Source organism: Chiloscyllium plagiosum, chromosome 7 (assembly GCF_004010195.1).
Source record: "Chiloscyllium plagiosum isolate BGI_BamShark_2017 chromosome 7, ASM401019v2, whole genome shotgun sequence".
Lineage (NCBI taxonomy): Eukaryota > Metazoa > Chordata > Chondrichthyes > Orectolobiformes > Hemiscylliidae > Chiloscyllium > Chiloscyllium plagiosum.
In genome coordinates, this window is record NC_057716.1 from 34535010 (window position 1) to 34551884 (window position 16875).

At 40.4% G+C, this 16875-nt stretch overlaps 1 protein-coding gene across 6 annotated transcripts in view; it reads left to right on the forward strand.

The window, feature by feature from the left end:
* pcnt (pericentrin) overlaps positions 1–16875 on the forward strand; it is a 312968-nt gene that overhangs the window by 65959 nt on the left and 230134 nt on the right. For all 6 annotated transcript variants that reach the window (XM_043693410.1, XM_043693412.1, XM_043693413.1 and 3 more), the window contains 4 exons: positions 3825–3989; positions 9739–11901; positions 12460–12552; positions 14272–14448. In XM_043693410.1, coding sequence (XP_043549345.1) covers positions 3825–3989; positions 9739–11901; positions 12460–12552; positions 14272–14448 — 2598 coding nt within the window. The remainder of the gene's footprint in view (positions 1–3824; positions 3990–9738; positions 11902–12459; positions 12553–14271; positions 14449–16875) is intronic.

Consider the following 16875-nt stretch of genomic DNA (forward strand, 5'->3'; position numbering starts at 1 on the left):
CAAATGGACTGGAGTATAAAAGTAGGGAGGGTTTTGCTGGAACTATATAAGGTCACAGCTGGAATACTATGAATGGGTTTGAGCCCTTATCTGAGAAAAGATATACTGGCATTGTAGGCAGTGCAGGTTCATCTAGGCTGATAAAAACCAAAAGAACTGCGGGTGCTGTAAATCAGAAACAAAAACAGAAATTGCTGGAAAAGTCCAGCAGGTCTGGCAGCATCAATGGAGAGAAGTCAGAGTTCATGTTGCAGGTCGAGTGACCCTTCCTCACAACTTGGATGTTCTGACAGGGTTGATGCGGAGACTCTAGGACCAGAGGGTGGAATAAGGGGTAACCCTTTCGGATAGAATTTCTTCTACAGGTAATGAATTTGTGGGATTCTTTACCACAGAACTCTGTTAAGGGTGTGTTAGTAAGGCTGAATCAATAAGTGAATCAAGGGTTATGGGGAAAAGGGAGGAAAATGGATGATCAGATCTCATTGAATAGCAGAGCCGATTGGCTGAATGGCCTATTTCTCTTGCGTCTTACAGTAAATTCTGTTTTAAATAAGAGTTTTGGAAGGGAACTGACCAACGAAAGAGACAGCAGCCAGTAATGGATCAAATCTAATAAGGTTCACAGTTGAGACCTGAATTGAAGAAGGGCATTTCTCCTCAGGTTTACAGAAAAGCAGGTGAAAGCATAGGCACAGGGGTGTCAATTTTACATTTCTGACTGTGTTGACTTTGTTGGATGAGGAGTCCAGCAAATACAGGAGAGTTGAAATTTATGCAATGCGAAAGATGGAGACTGGCTAGAACAGCATTGAAGTAATAGAATGTGGAAGTAAGAAGTGCATAGATGAGGGCTGGGAGAAGGGTCCAGGATGGCAGTCATTTTGTGGGTTGCAGTAGACAGTCCTGATGATAGAATATGTTCTTGTATAGAAAACTCAGGGTCAGATAGGCGAACTAGGGTCATACACAGTTTCAAATTCCCTGTGGCTTGGGAAGCAAAGGCAGTACCTTTGATTATCTTAATATTTAATTGTAGAAAACTTCTACTCATCTGATAGAGCAAGCTGCATGATAACGCGAAAGCAGTAAAGAGAAGGGGACAGATTTTCTCAGTATTTAAATAGGCAAGCTCCATCTGAATTTTGAATGTTTGAATTGGGTCACCTCTGATTCTTCTGAACACCAGGGACTATGGACCCAGTCAACTTAATGTCTCCTCATAGAACAATCCCCTGTTCCTGGGAACCAATGTAATAAACTGTACTTGATGTGGAGGGACTGCAGTGATGCTCCCTTGGGTGAGATAAGTTATTATGGTACTTCAAGTCTGCTCTGGCCATTGATGTATATAATTCTGTTAAGAGTACTTATATGTTCATTTTTTCTGTAATAGAAGCTAACATAATGTTTGCGTTTCTGATTGTCTGATTGTTTATGATTGATCAAGAATACTTACTTCTCAATGCACATATTTCAAATCTCTCAGCATGACAAGATTATTCTGCTTTTTGATTTTCCTTATCAAAATGGATAATTTCACGTTCATCACTTTTTGTATTCCATTTGCCAATATTTTGCCCACTTGCCCAACCAGGTCTATAGTTGTAGGAGCATATTACTGCAGACATTTGAATCTGCACTAAAAGCAAAAAATGCTGGAAGTCACAGCGGTCAGGCAACGTCCATGGAGAGGAATCAAGCTAACGTTTCAACTCTGATGCGGAATCAACTAGACTCAACGTTTGGTTGCTTTCTCTCCATGGATGTTGCCTGACCTGTTGTGATTTCCTATATTCCTTTGCAAACTCTTTGCAACCCCTTTACCACTAACTTTCCAACCTAACTCTCTGCAGATTTGAATCTGTTGTACTTTTCCTTTCATACAAGTCAATCATATAGATTGTAAATAACTGACACTGCAAATACTGATCCTTGTGTTACCTGGCTAGCTCTAATCTGTCAATCCAAAATATCCCGTTTATTCCTCCTCTTGGTTTCCGGTCCATTAGGTAATTAATAATAGTCTACAAGGGATCACTATCTCTCTTTTGAGATAGTGGTTATATATAAGTTGAAGGGGACCACTTCGCATTCAGCATGGTGCAAAGCAAGACACATGCCAACATGAAATATCACAGTTGGTGGACTAACCAACTTTTAGTTAATGTACGTTAACCAGTGCATTTTCTGCAATAACCTTTTGTGCAGCAGCTGTATTTAATGATTTTTGAAAATCAAAATATGGTATATCCACTGGGTTCATTCTATATCTATCCTGCTACTTACAATTCATAAACCTAAGTAGATTTGTCAAACTCAATTTTCCTTTCATAATTTCATGTTGAGTCTATTTAATTATCACAATTTCCAAATGCTCTACTATCATGTCCTTAGTAACAGGTGTCAGCATCTTGTTTCTTATTGATAAACAATACAATTCCAACCCTTTGAATGATCTAAAATCAAAGTAATTCTGGAAGATCAAATTCACCAAGTTGTAGAAGGTAGACTATCAAGTCATATTAGTCCAATTAACTTTTGGAATACCATTTATACTGCATTTAAGCTGCTTAATGTAGCTAAATTTATGGTTCTTACTTTATCTGTCTTCATGGTAGAGATGCAAGTAATACATATGATTAATGTGTCTATGATTTATTTGTTGTCTGTTCCAATTTCATCTGTTTCTTGCATCTAATGGGCCAGTGTGTTTTCTCAATCTCTTCCAGTTTGCCTATCTATACAGTTATATCCTGTTTGAATGTTTCGCAATCTACTATAGCCAATATGTCCTCTGTATTCCTATTTTCTTAATAATGTAAGTCTAGAAGCTGCAGAAAACCATATCACTTAGAAATTAGCATAAATGTACAATGAGGTGGATGACCAAGACGTTTGGAATGTTGGAGTTTGTAAACAACTGAATATGAAAGAAAGAAGTAATACCCGAATTGTGCAGAGCCTGGTAAGGACCCATTTGGCATAGCATTCAATTTGAGCACTACAACTTGGAGAGGTATAATACAGATTCACCAAATGAAACCAGAGTTTGCATTACGAGGATAGGTTGCATACATAAAGGGAAATCTAAGTTATATTACAAAACCATAAAGTGATTAAATGAGATTGTTGCAAGAAAACTATATTCTCTTACTGGGGAAATAAGGAAGCACAAATGCCGAATTAAAGGTATGGTAGTCAAAAGTAAAATCAGGGAGTTTGTTTTCATGTGACTAGTGAAAGTTGTACCTCTTCTCTAAAAGGCTGAATCAGTTGAGATTTCTGAACTGAAATTGATAAATTATTGATAGAGAAGTGTAACAAGACATATTACAGCCACATTCAACACAAAGTTGGCCAAAGAATGATTGAAAGTTTTTGGATTTTTCTTGGTTTGAGGTCAGCCCAAGTGCGCATCATAACAACATGAAATCAAATGATTTGCTTCTAGACATGTGTGTACAATTGGGGAAATTAAATTTAAAAAGCTTTGGGGTTGCTGTGCTGAAATTAGTGTACTTGATATTTTTGGTGTGACCAACTGCATTGCATGTCACAAGCCAGAGGTATTAATGTAGTGGAAAGCGGCTACCTCTCCCAGTATGGACTGGTTACCCTCTCAATCTTTCCAGGAGGAAGAAGTGTTAATTGAATGAGGCTTCTCAAGCAATGTGATAGATTTGAAGCATTAATTTCTGCGAGAGCACTTGGATATCTGATTTATTCAAATATGGTGGTAAAATAGTTATGAAATTTGCCTTAAGAATTACACTAAAGAAATGCATTCATGAAGAATTTTTAAATGTCATATTATTTTTCAGGCAAGTGAGATTTTGAAAAACAAAAGCCCTGGATTTGTGGAACTCCTTCAGGCCCAGCAACAAATCTCTCTATTCCAACAGAACTTGAAAGAACAGAGTGAACGCATGGAGAGGCTTGAGCAGCGAGCACATGATTTAGAACTTCAGCTGGAATGTTCAGAGCAAGTGAGCAAATGGCAATTTTTTTCAGTCTCATTTATTATTTAGAATGTTGTTTGGATTTTGCAATCCTCTTGAGCAGTATGAATTCTGTAAAACAAGTATACTATTTTGGATACTGTTGGGTGGAGGGGAGGAATGGCCATTCAGGAGAAAGCAGCAGTAGCCAGGTTGGTGGCACTATGACTGGCTCTGGGGCACAGCAGGCAAGGGTAAAGGTAAATCGCACCTTAGTGATAGGAGACTCAATACGTAGGGGGACAGAAAGGAGTTTCTGTGGCCGCAAAGGAGATTCCAGAATGGTGTATTGCCTCCCAGGTGCCAGGGTCCAGGATGTCTCAGAACAGCAGAGTGTTATTGAGAGGGAGGATAAGCAGCAGAAGTCATTACGCGTGTTGGCACAAATGACATAGGTGCAAATAAGGATGAGGTCCTGCAGAGTGATTATAGGGAGAGAGGAGAAAAGTTAAAAACCAGCACCTCGTTGGAGATAATCTCCGGATTACTTCCAGAGCCATGTGCTAGTGAGGGTAAGAACAGGAGAGAATGGAAGATGAATGCATGGCTAAAGGATTGATGCTGTGGGCAGGGATTCAAGTTTTTTTAGATCATTGGGATCTTTTCTGGGGCAGAGATGACCTGTTCAAGAGGGGATGGGTTTCACCTGAACTGGAGGCGAACCAATATCTTGGCAGCCAGGTTTGTTAGTGCTGCTAGGGAGGTTTTAAACTGGATTGTTAGGGCTTGGGATCCTCAAGTGCAGGGAGACAAGCGCAAGGCTCAAAGGAGATCCAGTAATCAAGAATAGTATGTTGAAGAGACAAATCAGCTGGAACACAACCGGGAGCAAGGAATGCCTATTGGATTAAATTGGATTTATTTCAATGCAAGAAGGCTGACAGGTAAGGCTGATGAACTCAGGACGTGGATAGGTATGTGGGACTGAGATTTTATAGCCATTACAGAACCGTGGCTAAGGGAGGGGCAGGACTGGCAGCTTAATGTGCCAGGGTACAGATGCTTTAGACGGGACAGAAGTGGTGGAAGGAGGGGAAGGGGAATTGCATTTTTTATTAAGGCAAGTATCACAGCAGTACTCTGAGATTAAATAACTAAAGGATCATGCAGTGAGTCTTTCTGGGTGGAACTAAGTCATAAGAAGGGGATAGTGATTTATTGAGGTTGTACTATAGGTCCCCAAATAGTCAACAGGAATTAGAGGAACAACTATGCAGGGAGATTGGGGAGACTTGCAGGAGCAATAGGGTTGTCGTAGGGGATTTTAATTTCCCTAACAGACTGGGACTGCCAGAACGTTAAGGGCTTAGACGGGGTGGAATTTAAGTGCATTCAGGAAAGTTGCCTCAAGCAGTATATAGAGGTTCCTAGTCAGGATGGGGCAAAACTCTACTTCCTCTTGGGAAGTAGGGCAGGACAGGTGACGCTGGGGGTACTCTTTGGGACCAGAGACCGCAGTTCTATTAATTTTAAAATAGTTATGGAGCGGGATAAAATTGGTCCACAGATTTAACTTTGAAACTAGGCAAAGTGAATTTTGATGACATTAAACAGGAGCTTGCAGGTGTTGATTGGAGTAGTTTGTTTGCAGGCAAAGGGACCTCTGGCAAGTGGGATGCCTTTAAAAGTGAGATAGATAGACTTCAAGGTCTATATGTTCCTGTGCGGGTGAAAGGCAAGGTTGGCAGGAATAGGGAATCTGGATGGCAAGAGATATTGAGGCTTTGACCAGCGAAAGGAGGCGTGACTCAGGTACAGGCAGCTGGGATAAAGGAAATCCCTGGCGGTATACAGGAAATACAGGAGTTTATTGAAGAAGGAAATCAAGAGGGTGAAAAGGGGGCACAAGATAGCTTTGGCTGAGAAGATTAGGGTGAATCCAAAGTGGTACTTTAAGTATATTAAAGGAAAAAGAATAACTAGAGAGAGAATATGGACCCCCAGAGATGTGCAGGTTAGGTGAATTGGCCATGCTAGATTGCCCATTGTGTTCAGGGATGTGTAGGTTGGGTGCATTAGTCAAGGGTAAATAGAGTAATAAGATAGGGAAATGGATCTTGGTGGGTTATTCTGTGGACTTATTGGGCCAAATGTCTGTTTCCACACTGTAGGGATTCTAAGGACCAAAGTGGACATGTATGTGTAGAAGTGCAGGAGATGGGTGAGGTTCTCAATATTTCTCCTCTGTGTTTACCACACAGAAAGACATGACAACTAGGGGAAGTTAGTGGTGATATCTTGGGAACTGTCCATATCACAATAGAGACGATGTTAGCTGTATTAGAATGTATGAAGGTGGATAAATCTCCTGGTCCTGACCAGGTATATTTAGGAACACTGCAAGAGGCTAGAGAAGAAATTACAGGGGCCCTGGCTGATATTTTTGCATCATCATTAGCTACGGTTCAGGTCCTGGAAGACTGGAAGATAGTGAATATTGTGCCATTATTTAAGAAAGGCTGCAAAGGAAAGCCTGGGAACGATAGACCAGTAAGCTTAACATCTGTGGTGGGTAAGTTACTTGAGAAGATTCTGAGGGATAAAATATACACGCATTTGGAAAGACAGGGTTTGATTAGGAATTGTCAGCATAGCTGTGTGAATGGAAGGTCGTGCCTCTCAAATTTGTTAGTCCTTTGATGAAGTGACCAGGAAAGTTGCCGAGGGCAGGGCAGTAGACATAGTCAATATGGATTTCAGTAAGGCCTTTCATAAGGTTCATATGGTAGGTTGCTCTGGAAGCTTAGATTGCATGGAATTCAGGGCATGCTGGGAAATTAATACAATATAGGCTGGATGCTAAGAAGCAGAGGGTAATAGTGGGAGGATGCTTGTTGGACTGTGACTAATGGACTGTGTTAGAGTCAGCATTGGGCCCGTTACTATTTGTTATCTATATCAATCATTTGGAGGTGAACGTACAAGGCATAATTAGTAAGTTTGCTGATGGCACTAAAATAGACAGTATCGTGGATAGTGAGGAAGATTATCAGAAATTGCAGCAGGACCTTGTTCAGCTGGGGAAGTGGGCTGAAAAATGCCAAATGGAGTCTATTATAAAAAAGTGTTGGGTTTTGCCTTTTGGAAAGTCAAATCAAGGTAAGAGTTTCATGGTGAATGGTAGGGCCTTAAAGAGTGTAGAGGAACAGAGGGATCTTGGAGTTCAGGTTCACAATTGTCTTAAAGTGGAGTCACAGGTAGGCAGGGCAGTGCAAAAGGCCTTTTGCACACTGGCCTTCATCAGTCAGTATCAAGTTTTGGTCACCTAGTTAAAGGAAGGAAGTTATTAAACTGGAAAGAGTGCAGAAGAAATTTACAAGGATGTTGCCTGGATTCATGGTGTGAGTTACAAGGAGAGGTTGGACAAGCTAGGACTTTTTCTTTAGAGTGTAGGACACGAAGGGGGGGACCTTAAAAATGTATAAGATCATGACAAACATGGATAGGGTGAATGCATTCTTTCTTTCTCTCAGGGTTTGCAAATCAAGGACGAAAGGGGCATCAGTTTAAGGTTAGAGGGGAAAGAATAAAAGGGCAACTTTTTTTTTTACACAGAAAGTGGTACACATATGGAATGAGCTGCCACGAAAGTGGATGAGGTAGGTTTATTAACAACATCTAAAAGGCATTTGGACAAACACATGGATAGGGAAAGTTAAGAAGTATATGGACCAAGTGCAGGGAAATGTGGTTAGCGTAAATGGACATTTTGGTCGGCATGGACCAGTTTGGGCCAAAGAGTCTGTCTCCATGCTGTAGGACTCCATGACTCTAGCCTGCTTTTCTGAAGCCAAGGTATTCTGATTTTTGAAATTGTAAAATACAACTGTAGTCCTTTTTTCAGTGATAGGATTGAAAACCCTTTTTATGCATAGGGTAACAGAGTCATAGAGGTTTATTGCATAAAATCAGGCCCTTTGGGCCAACTTGTCCATGCCACACAGTTTTCACAATTAAATTGTTCCCATTTGCCTGTGTTTGGTCCATCTCCGTCAATACCCATCACATCCATGTACCTGCCCAAATATTCCTTAAATAACTAAATTGTACTCGCTGGCACCACCACTACCTGTGACAACCCATTCCAGACACTCACATTTTCTAGTGATAAAGTAGTGTCTATTTGAAGTCCAGTTTGTTTTCATCAAGTCGGCTTTTGCATGGTTACATCATTAATCCCATATACCAACCAGTCCTTCAACATCTCTTTAAATGTTAGACCAAAGACAAATGCCTCTGCCAGTCATCTTAACCAAGTCAAGAATCCCAATACTAATTTCCCCAGGTTTTCGAATTGCAGAGTAAAATGATAACATCTCAGAATTAGAGGTGGTTTGGTTTGTAGTATTCCTCAGCTAAGTCTGTCAACCCTTCAAAGTTTAGTATTTTGTGCCTCCGGGAAAGTCAGGCTCCTAATAACCATAAAAGCTGTGGCTCCACAAGCTGAGACGAAAATTACTCATTGCTTTTCATCTGCCCCAGCATCGTTTGCCTGAAAAAGTAACATTCTTTTTATATATGAGGCCCTATCTTTGGCAGGATTGAATGAGTAAAACTTCCCAATAATGGCATGATGCCACAAATGCTTACTGCAACTCAAATGCGAGTTTTTTTCAGGAGCATGCTTTACTCTCATTGTCACTGAAATAACTCCACAGAGGCTGGTCTCCTATCACCCAGTCACCCTTTATTTACACGTGAAAATCCTTGACACTGGTCCAGCTTTGAGTGTCAGAGTGACTGATACTCCTCTTATCTGTCTGCTAGGACTCCCTGATTGGACAAGATTAACATCCCAAATCAGGGAAATCTTATTCTATGAGGCACATCTGGCTGACCTCGTTACAATCACTGCATCATTCAGACATGGGGAGAACATGCAAACTCCACACAGACAGTTACTTAAGGTTGGAATCGAACCCAGATGCCTAGCAGTGTGAGGCAGTAGTGCCAACCGTTGTGCCTCCCAGTTTTGCTGACCTCACTTTAGATTTTGAGGTCCTTGCTCATGACAGATTGTTCATGGTTAAAGAAAGGGACTTAGGGTATTGTGAATACATGACGTGGTCAGAGGGAAATAAAGTGGAAAGGAGGTTTGGAGGGGAAAAAGCATCCAAGATTTATTAGGTAGTGCCATCTTTGCCTTAAAGGGGTCAAAGAAATAAAGCTTTTGGAATAGCAATTGCTTATTATTCTACCATTTCTACATTCTCTAGATACATTTTCTTGTTCTATTACTACTTCCCTTTTGTTATGCACCACCAGCTCTCCTGTTGTTTAATGTCTATTGGCCTCTATTCTGTCAGACATTCCTCCTTCTTGTGCACCCTCCCTCATTTCACCTACTTAAGGCCCATTACATTTCTTTCTTTTTTCTCAGCTGTTACAGATTAGTGACATGAAGCATTAACTCTACTTCTCTCTGTCAAGGTCAAGCTGAGTATTTTCTATTTTTATTTAATCAGATAATTGTAATTTGGTTAGCCCAGTGTGATGTTTAAATTGTAGAAGGAAGATTAGAAGAATGAGGAATTTCATTTGTTCTGAGACTTTGGAAATGAGTAAAGTAGAAATAATGCACTCATTGAACAATCTCCATTTTTTTCACTCCTCATTTTCTTGAATAGCAGAGTTGATTTATTAGATCAGTGAACACAGTATATATTTATGACATAATCATATAATGGTTTTCCTGTCTTTTTCTGCATAGTTCTACAATATTTTTTCTTCTTTTAAGAGTGCAAAAGACAAAGATAGCTGTCTTGCTCAGATGGTTGAACAACAGAAAATGACAGAAAGCACTGTGCTACAATTAAATCAGTGGGTGGAAGAAAAAGATGAAGCCATTAAAGAATTAAAAGAAAAATTGGACCTTAAAGACGACACAATATCACAGCAGCAGCATTCACTGCTATTTCGGGATCAAGAAATTGCAGAATTAAAGAGAGACATTGAATATACCATGCAACAAAGGCACTCTCTGAAAAAAAATGGAGGGCAAATTGATGCAGAAAACATGCAGAAACAATTTGGTCAGAAAGATATAGAGGAACCGAGGTTTGATGCAGGGGCAGGTTGTAGCCAGGAACCTGTCTGCGAGGTGCCGGGGCGAGGTGAACAAACAAATGTTGAGGTTGACATCTTCCAAAGCCCGATTCAAAATCATTCTGGACCCTGTGAACAAGTGCTAACTTTAAATGCAATGATGATCAATCTAAATGAAAAACTACAAGAATCCAATCTCGAGAAAGAGAGACTTCACAGAGATTTAGAAAAAATGATGGGGTCTCATCAGGAAAAAATTGAAATTGAGAAGAAATATAAACTTTTGGTTCAGGATCTGGAAGAACAGACAAAGCTGTACAAATCTGAAAAAGAGCATTTAAATCATGAAATTCAAGAGCTCACTGCTGTTTTGGCCCAAGAGAAGGAAGACAGTAAAGAAATGAGACTCCGGCATGAACATGAAATCACAAACTACAGTATAAAGTTGGAGATGATGGAAAGGGAGAAGGATGAAGTGCTAAGCCGACTGGCTGAATCTCAAGAAGTAGAACTTGAGCAACTTAAAACCAAGATGCTGTTCAGTCATGAAGCTGATTTGTCGAAACTTAGGGAAGATCTTGAAGCACAATACAATCTAAAAACTGGAGAACTTAGAAAGGAACTGGAATGTCTGAAAAAAACATTGCATAATCAAATACACCGTAATGATACCAATGAGAATTTTGAAGCTTTGGACCACGAAAAAGTCATGTTATCTGAGCAGTGTGCAGAGCTAACAAAGCAGTTGCAAAACAAAGAAATGGAGCTGGAGAAATTGCATATGGAAGTTAAGATGTCAGCCAGTGAAACTCAGGAAGCCGTACAGAAGTGTAAAGCAGTCACTGAGGAACTGTCAAGTTTGCGTTTAGAAATGGTAAAAGAAAGTACTGAACGGCATCGTTGTGAAGAGGAAATAAAGAAGCTATTTCTCGAGAGCCAAGGAAATATCCAGGAGTCTGAACCTGAGCAGAAAGCATTGGTTTCTACAAAGGAAAAAGTGGAAAAAGACAAAGAAAGTGACATTAATATGTTAAAGGGAATGGTGCAAGATCTGACACAGGAGAAGCAGTTGTTGTTGACACAGCTACGAGAACAGGAGCAGCTAGTCAAAGGGGTTCAAGAACAAAAGTTGGCTGCAGATTCAGTCACCAGTGAAGTTCAAGCTTTGTTTGGCCGTCAGCTTGCTGCATTGCAGAGCCAACGGGATCAGTTGCAGGCTCAGCTTGAGGCTCAAAAAGCTAAAAATCAAACAGTATCTGAAATCCTGGGGCAGAAAACCATGCAGGAGTCATCCCTGCGCGAAGAACTCAAAGAACTTCGGTCAGTATTGAGTGAAAATGAAGAATATGTAAATCAACTAACTGAAGAGAAAATCAAGCTTGAAAATAAAGTATTGTCAAACGCAGAGGATCTTTCTAGGATTGAAGAAGTACTTAGTGGAATCAAAGCTGAAAATAATTGCTTAAGGAAAGAGAAGACCGATTTGATGCATAAGCTTCAAGATCTGGACTGTACAATGCAGTCTGAGATTCTAGCCCTGGCCAGTGAATTGAAGGGAAAGGTTACTGAATTGCAAAAGCTAGAGGCAACCCTGGAAGAACAAAAGGCTCAACATCTTCAGGAACATTCCACTCTGAAACTGGAGGTCAGCAATCAAAGAATGATTCAACAGAAATTGGAACAAACTTTCAATGAAAAAATGCAGACTATGCTGCAAGAACAGGAAGAGAGGCTTAACCATGCAGTGCAGCAGGCTCAGGCAGTTGTGACCAGCCATTATGAGGAAGAACTGAACCAAGTGAAAGAGTTGCAACTGTCTGACATGAAGAAATTGAAAATGCAACATCAGAAAGAGGTATTTATGGTTTTGCTGTACAGAAGACAATATATTCAATGACCTAAATTGAGTTTTGATTTATTTTTATGCCCATCCCCAGTTGCCTTTGAAGTTGGTGGTGAGCTGCCTTCTTGAAAACTTGCAGCTGTGTGATTTGGTTAATGCACAGTGCATTAGGAAGGGAGTTTCAGGATTTTGAACCCAGCTGCAGTGAAAAGTTTTCTGTTTCAAAGAAACTGCCTCCCTTGGTTTGATTCTAGGAACAAAGCATGTTGAACCAAGTTTTTTGACCATATTCTTTCGATTTATGCATTTCCTCAGTTTCCTGCAATGAAATGAACCTCTTAATCTGTGTCAAATGTAGTTTATTGCCCAAATAACTTACTGTCAATTCTAATATGGGTACTGATTTTTGAAGGTTATTATGCAGAAATTTATCTTTGAAATTTATTTTGAATCAAAATTTTTTGTAATAAGGGAGGTATGAAATCATTGTAAAGTGTTGAGTGACTAATCCAAAGTGTTTTTTCCGGCATGCTTGATTGTTGCACTTGTGATCTTTTGTATTCCTTTCAGTTAGATAAATTGAATGCAGAAGTGAGGAAGGCATTTGACTTGCAACAGAAACAGGAAGATGAAAGAAGAAAACAAATTGGATTAATTAAACGGGCAAGTATTCTTGCAGATAATTAGCTGTCACCCTCTTGATTGATGCTATTGGGGCACTTCATAATCTCTGACAGAAAAAAGTGTCCAATTTACTTTCTCCTGTTTTGTACTCTTGATGTATGTGTTTTGTTTCATGTGAGATCTGAATTAAAATTTGCACAAAAAATGAAAGTTGAGAATCTATATTTAAGAAAAGCTTTCTTATAACTTGTACAATTCTGACTAGTTACCTTCAGAAATGTTGCTATTCATTCATAACTTTTGAATATTGATCACAGTGTCTTTTTTTATTGTCCCTCTGGATGTGGGTATTGCTGTTTAGGCCAGTGTTTAGCATCCATCCCTAGGCGCCCTTTACAAGTTGGTGGTTAGCTGCTGCCTTGAACTGCTGCAGTCTATGGAGAATAGGTACATCCTCAGTGCTGTTTAGAAAGATGCTGAAGCTAATTATCTGCAAATTATGATGAGTTTGAATGTTTGCAAGAACTTTCTTGGAGTGAAGTTTCCATGATCATCACTTGTTGTGAATGTCAATCTATCAAAGGTAGATGTGACCAGCATGGATAAAAGCAAAGTGCAGGCCGAAGTGTTCCATCAAAGTGTTCTTAGTTGGAAATTGCACATTCCTGCATCATTGAAACTCAGCAATCTATAGGAAGGAATAGGACTTGTTAGATCACTGTAGAAAACAGAAGATAAATGTAATAAAAAGTGTTAAATTGAGATGCAGCCACATTTGTGGGCGGCACGGTGGCACAGTGGTTAGCACTGCTGCCTCGCAGCGCCAGAGACCCGGGTTCAATTCCCGCCTCAGGCGACTGACTGTGTGGAGTTTGCACATTCTCCCCATGTCTGCGTGGGTTTCCTCCGGGAGCTCCGGTTTCCTCCCACAGTCCAAAGATGTGCAGGTCAGGTGAATTGGCCATGTTAAATTGTCCGTAATGTTAGGTAAGGGGTAAATGTTGGGGTATGGGTGGTTTGCGCTTCGGCGGGTTGGTGTGGACTTGTTGGGCCGAAGGGCCTGTTTCCACACTGTAAAGTAATCTAATCTAATCAGACTGGGAGCTGCAACTTCAACTAGAGTAGCTTCTATTGACATGCAAGCAGCATGCAGCAAACCTCTCCTGGAACAGCTTATGCTCCAACCAAATGAAATGTCTAACTGTCCAATGGGAAAGATGGACCTAATATTTTGAAACAAAGCGAAAATGTCTGCCATCAATACAGCAATAAATAACTGCCACCCTTCTGATTTAATTTGATTGTCTACATTAACGATTAATGCTTTATTGTTAAAGTATTGTTGCCAGTACAAATAAGTTTGCTCTTTCTGAAATGTGCCCAATTGAAAAAAATCTCTCAAGTTATACTCTTCTGTTTTTTAGTTGACGTGTGCCAATTTGTGCAGATCAGAGACAGTAATTAAGAAGACCTTACATTTATATTTTCAAGATATTCTTAAAAACCTTCAAAGCCATTAATTACTTTTGAGAAATAACCACGTTTGTTATGTAGACAAATATGGTAGGCAATTTATACAGAACAATGTTCACTGAGTAGCAATAAGATGAATGACCCAGTTGATGGTGGTAGATAAATATTATTCAGCGTGCTAGAAGAGCTCTGCTGCAACTCAGATCTTCCTTTTGTTCAATTGTGCTAGCTTGCCATAATATTAGAATACTATTATATATGCACACTTGCTATCTTTATTAACAGGTTCATGAAAGGGAGCATGACAGAGAGATGAGTACACTGATTACTAAACATAAAGAGGAGGTGGAGCAACAGCGGGCAGAACTGACACAGGAGCAGCAGGATCTGTTTAGTGATATTCAGGCACAAATGGAGTCAGCACATGAAGCCGAACTGTACCAAATTCAGCTTCAAATGCAGGTTAGTTATCACGAATGAAAGATGGTAACGGTGATGGTCCTTCTCCTAGAGCTGCTATTGTTCTTGTGTTAATGATGTTGCAAGGTATTAAAGCAGAAATTCCCAGCTTTTGACAAAAAAAACTTGAAAGAAACTGGCTCCTTGGTGCTGTGAGACAGCAGTGCTTACCGTTCAGCCACTGTGCCATCATCTCTGTCCTAAGTGACTTGCCTTTTATTCTGAGATTTGGTGGAGCCAGGAAAAGCATCATTTCTGCATCTTCATTGTCTATTATCCTAAACTAGAAAAGCAATAAGCCGTAATTGTTCCACTGTTTGTTACTTCTTGCTGTATCTTAGTTCCACCCAAACAAATTCTTCTGCTAATACACTGATCTTACGTTGTCTCATCAGTGCTGTCCCACTTAGTATTCCTTTTTAGCCTTTTCCTCCGAAATGTCAAATATCCTTGAGTATTCAGCTGCCTGTCTTGGTCACCTTGTAGCTACGTTTCCATAATGGCAATTAAATCATGTACTTTTACTTTGACTAGTGTCATTAATTCACCTATCTTGCTGTGAATATCTTATGTATTCAGATCATGTTTTTATTTCTGCCTTTTTAACATGATTCTGTAATGTGACCCTATTGATCCTAGGATTTGTTTCTGATGTTTCAATTTTCATTTAGAATTATTGTACTTCCCATAACCAGCTTTGTTTATATCCAATCTGCATAAATTCCCATTCCCAAAACTAAAATTGTTTAAAAACTTCTCAACAGAACTAGCAAATCTCCCATAAGGATATTAGTCCTGGCTCTACTAAGGTGTGGCTCATACTTCATGTACAAGTCCCACCTGCCCAGAGCCAACCCCAGTGCTCCAAGGGTCTAAAACCCTCCAACCTATGCCATTTTTCCAGACACTTGTTCATTCACTTAATCTTATATCTGGGCTCACCAGTGCTTGATAGTGGGAGTAAGATTAACGTATTATTGGAATCAGCAGTATAAACTGTTTTTGAACCTCTTTCTAGGGCCATACACTCTAGTAGAAAGTGAGGACTGCAGCTGTTGAAGATCAGAGTCAAAGATTATTGTGCTGGAAAAGCACAGCCAGTCAGGCAGCATCCGAGGAGCAGGAGAATTGAGGAGGGCTTATGCCCGAAAAGTCGATTCTCCGGTTGTGCTTTTCGAGCACCACGCTCTTCCACCGTAAATTCGTGTCAGGATATCTGCTCCCTATCTGCCTATTGTCTTTGAAGTACTTTGAAGCATTGGCACCGTCCTCCCCGAAAGAATGTAATCTGACTGTGCCGTGGCATCGTTGACTGTAACATTAGGGAGGCAACATACCATCCTGCAGTGATGCCTGGACACACAAATGCCTGTATGTTCCCACATTGACTTGCCTAACAATCTTGCCCTTCCATTCTTCTTTCAGACCACCAGAATAGCTGAACCAGTTTTGATGCTTGCCACAAGTTTGGCACTTGTTACATGGCTCTAATGAGCATTACCTCACAAGTACCCAAAGTGGAAATCTGGTCTGTGAGTGAGAAAGATCTAAGGTTCTCCTGTGCTACTTGCCCAACGTTTCTAACCTGAATAGTGGTCACCAAATTCCACCACTGCTTGCTTGGACCTAATCTGCAGTATGAGCTCTGCAAAGAATGTAACAAAAAGAAGCAGGAGTAAGCCATTCAGCAATTCAAGCCTACTCCACTATTCATCAAAATCTTGGTTGATCTTTTTCATGCCTCAACTCCTCTTTTTTGCCAACTCAACATAGCTGCAAAAACACCTTGATATTTTAAATATGTATTGTTAATGCTTTCAGTGTTCTAGACTCCAAAAGCTCCAGATTAGTGAATTCCAGGCATTTCCAACCCTTTGGGAGAAAATGCTTCTCAACTTAGTTTTAAATGACTTTCCCTTTATTTCTCTTATCGTGTAACCATGTCTCCAAGTTTGAGATTTCCCACTAGTGGAAACATCTCAACACCTATCCTGTTAAAAAGGTAAAAACAATGACTGCAGATGCTGGAAACCAGATTCTGGATCAGTGGTGCTGGAAGAGCACAGCAATTCAGGCAGCATCCGACAAGCAGCAAAATCGACGTTTCGGGCAAAAGCCCTTCATCAGGAATAAAGGCAGAGAGCCTGAAGCGTGGAGAGATAAGCTAGAGGAGGGTGGGGGTGGGGAGAAAGTAGCATAGAGTACAATAGGTGAGTGGGGGAGGAGATGAAGGTGATAGGTCAGGGAGGAGAGGGTGGAGTGGATAGGTAGAAAAGGAGCTAGGCAGGTCGGACAAGTCAAGGGGACAGTGCGGAGCTGGAAGTTTGAAACTAGGATGAGGTGGGGGAAGGGAAAATGAGGAAGCTGTTGAAGTCCACATTGATGCCCTGGGGTTGAAGTGTTCCAAGGCGGAAGATGAGGCGTTCTTCC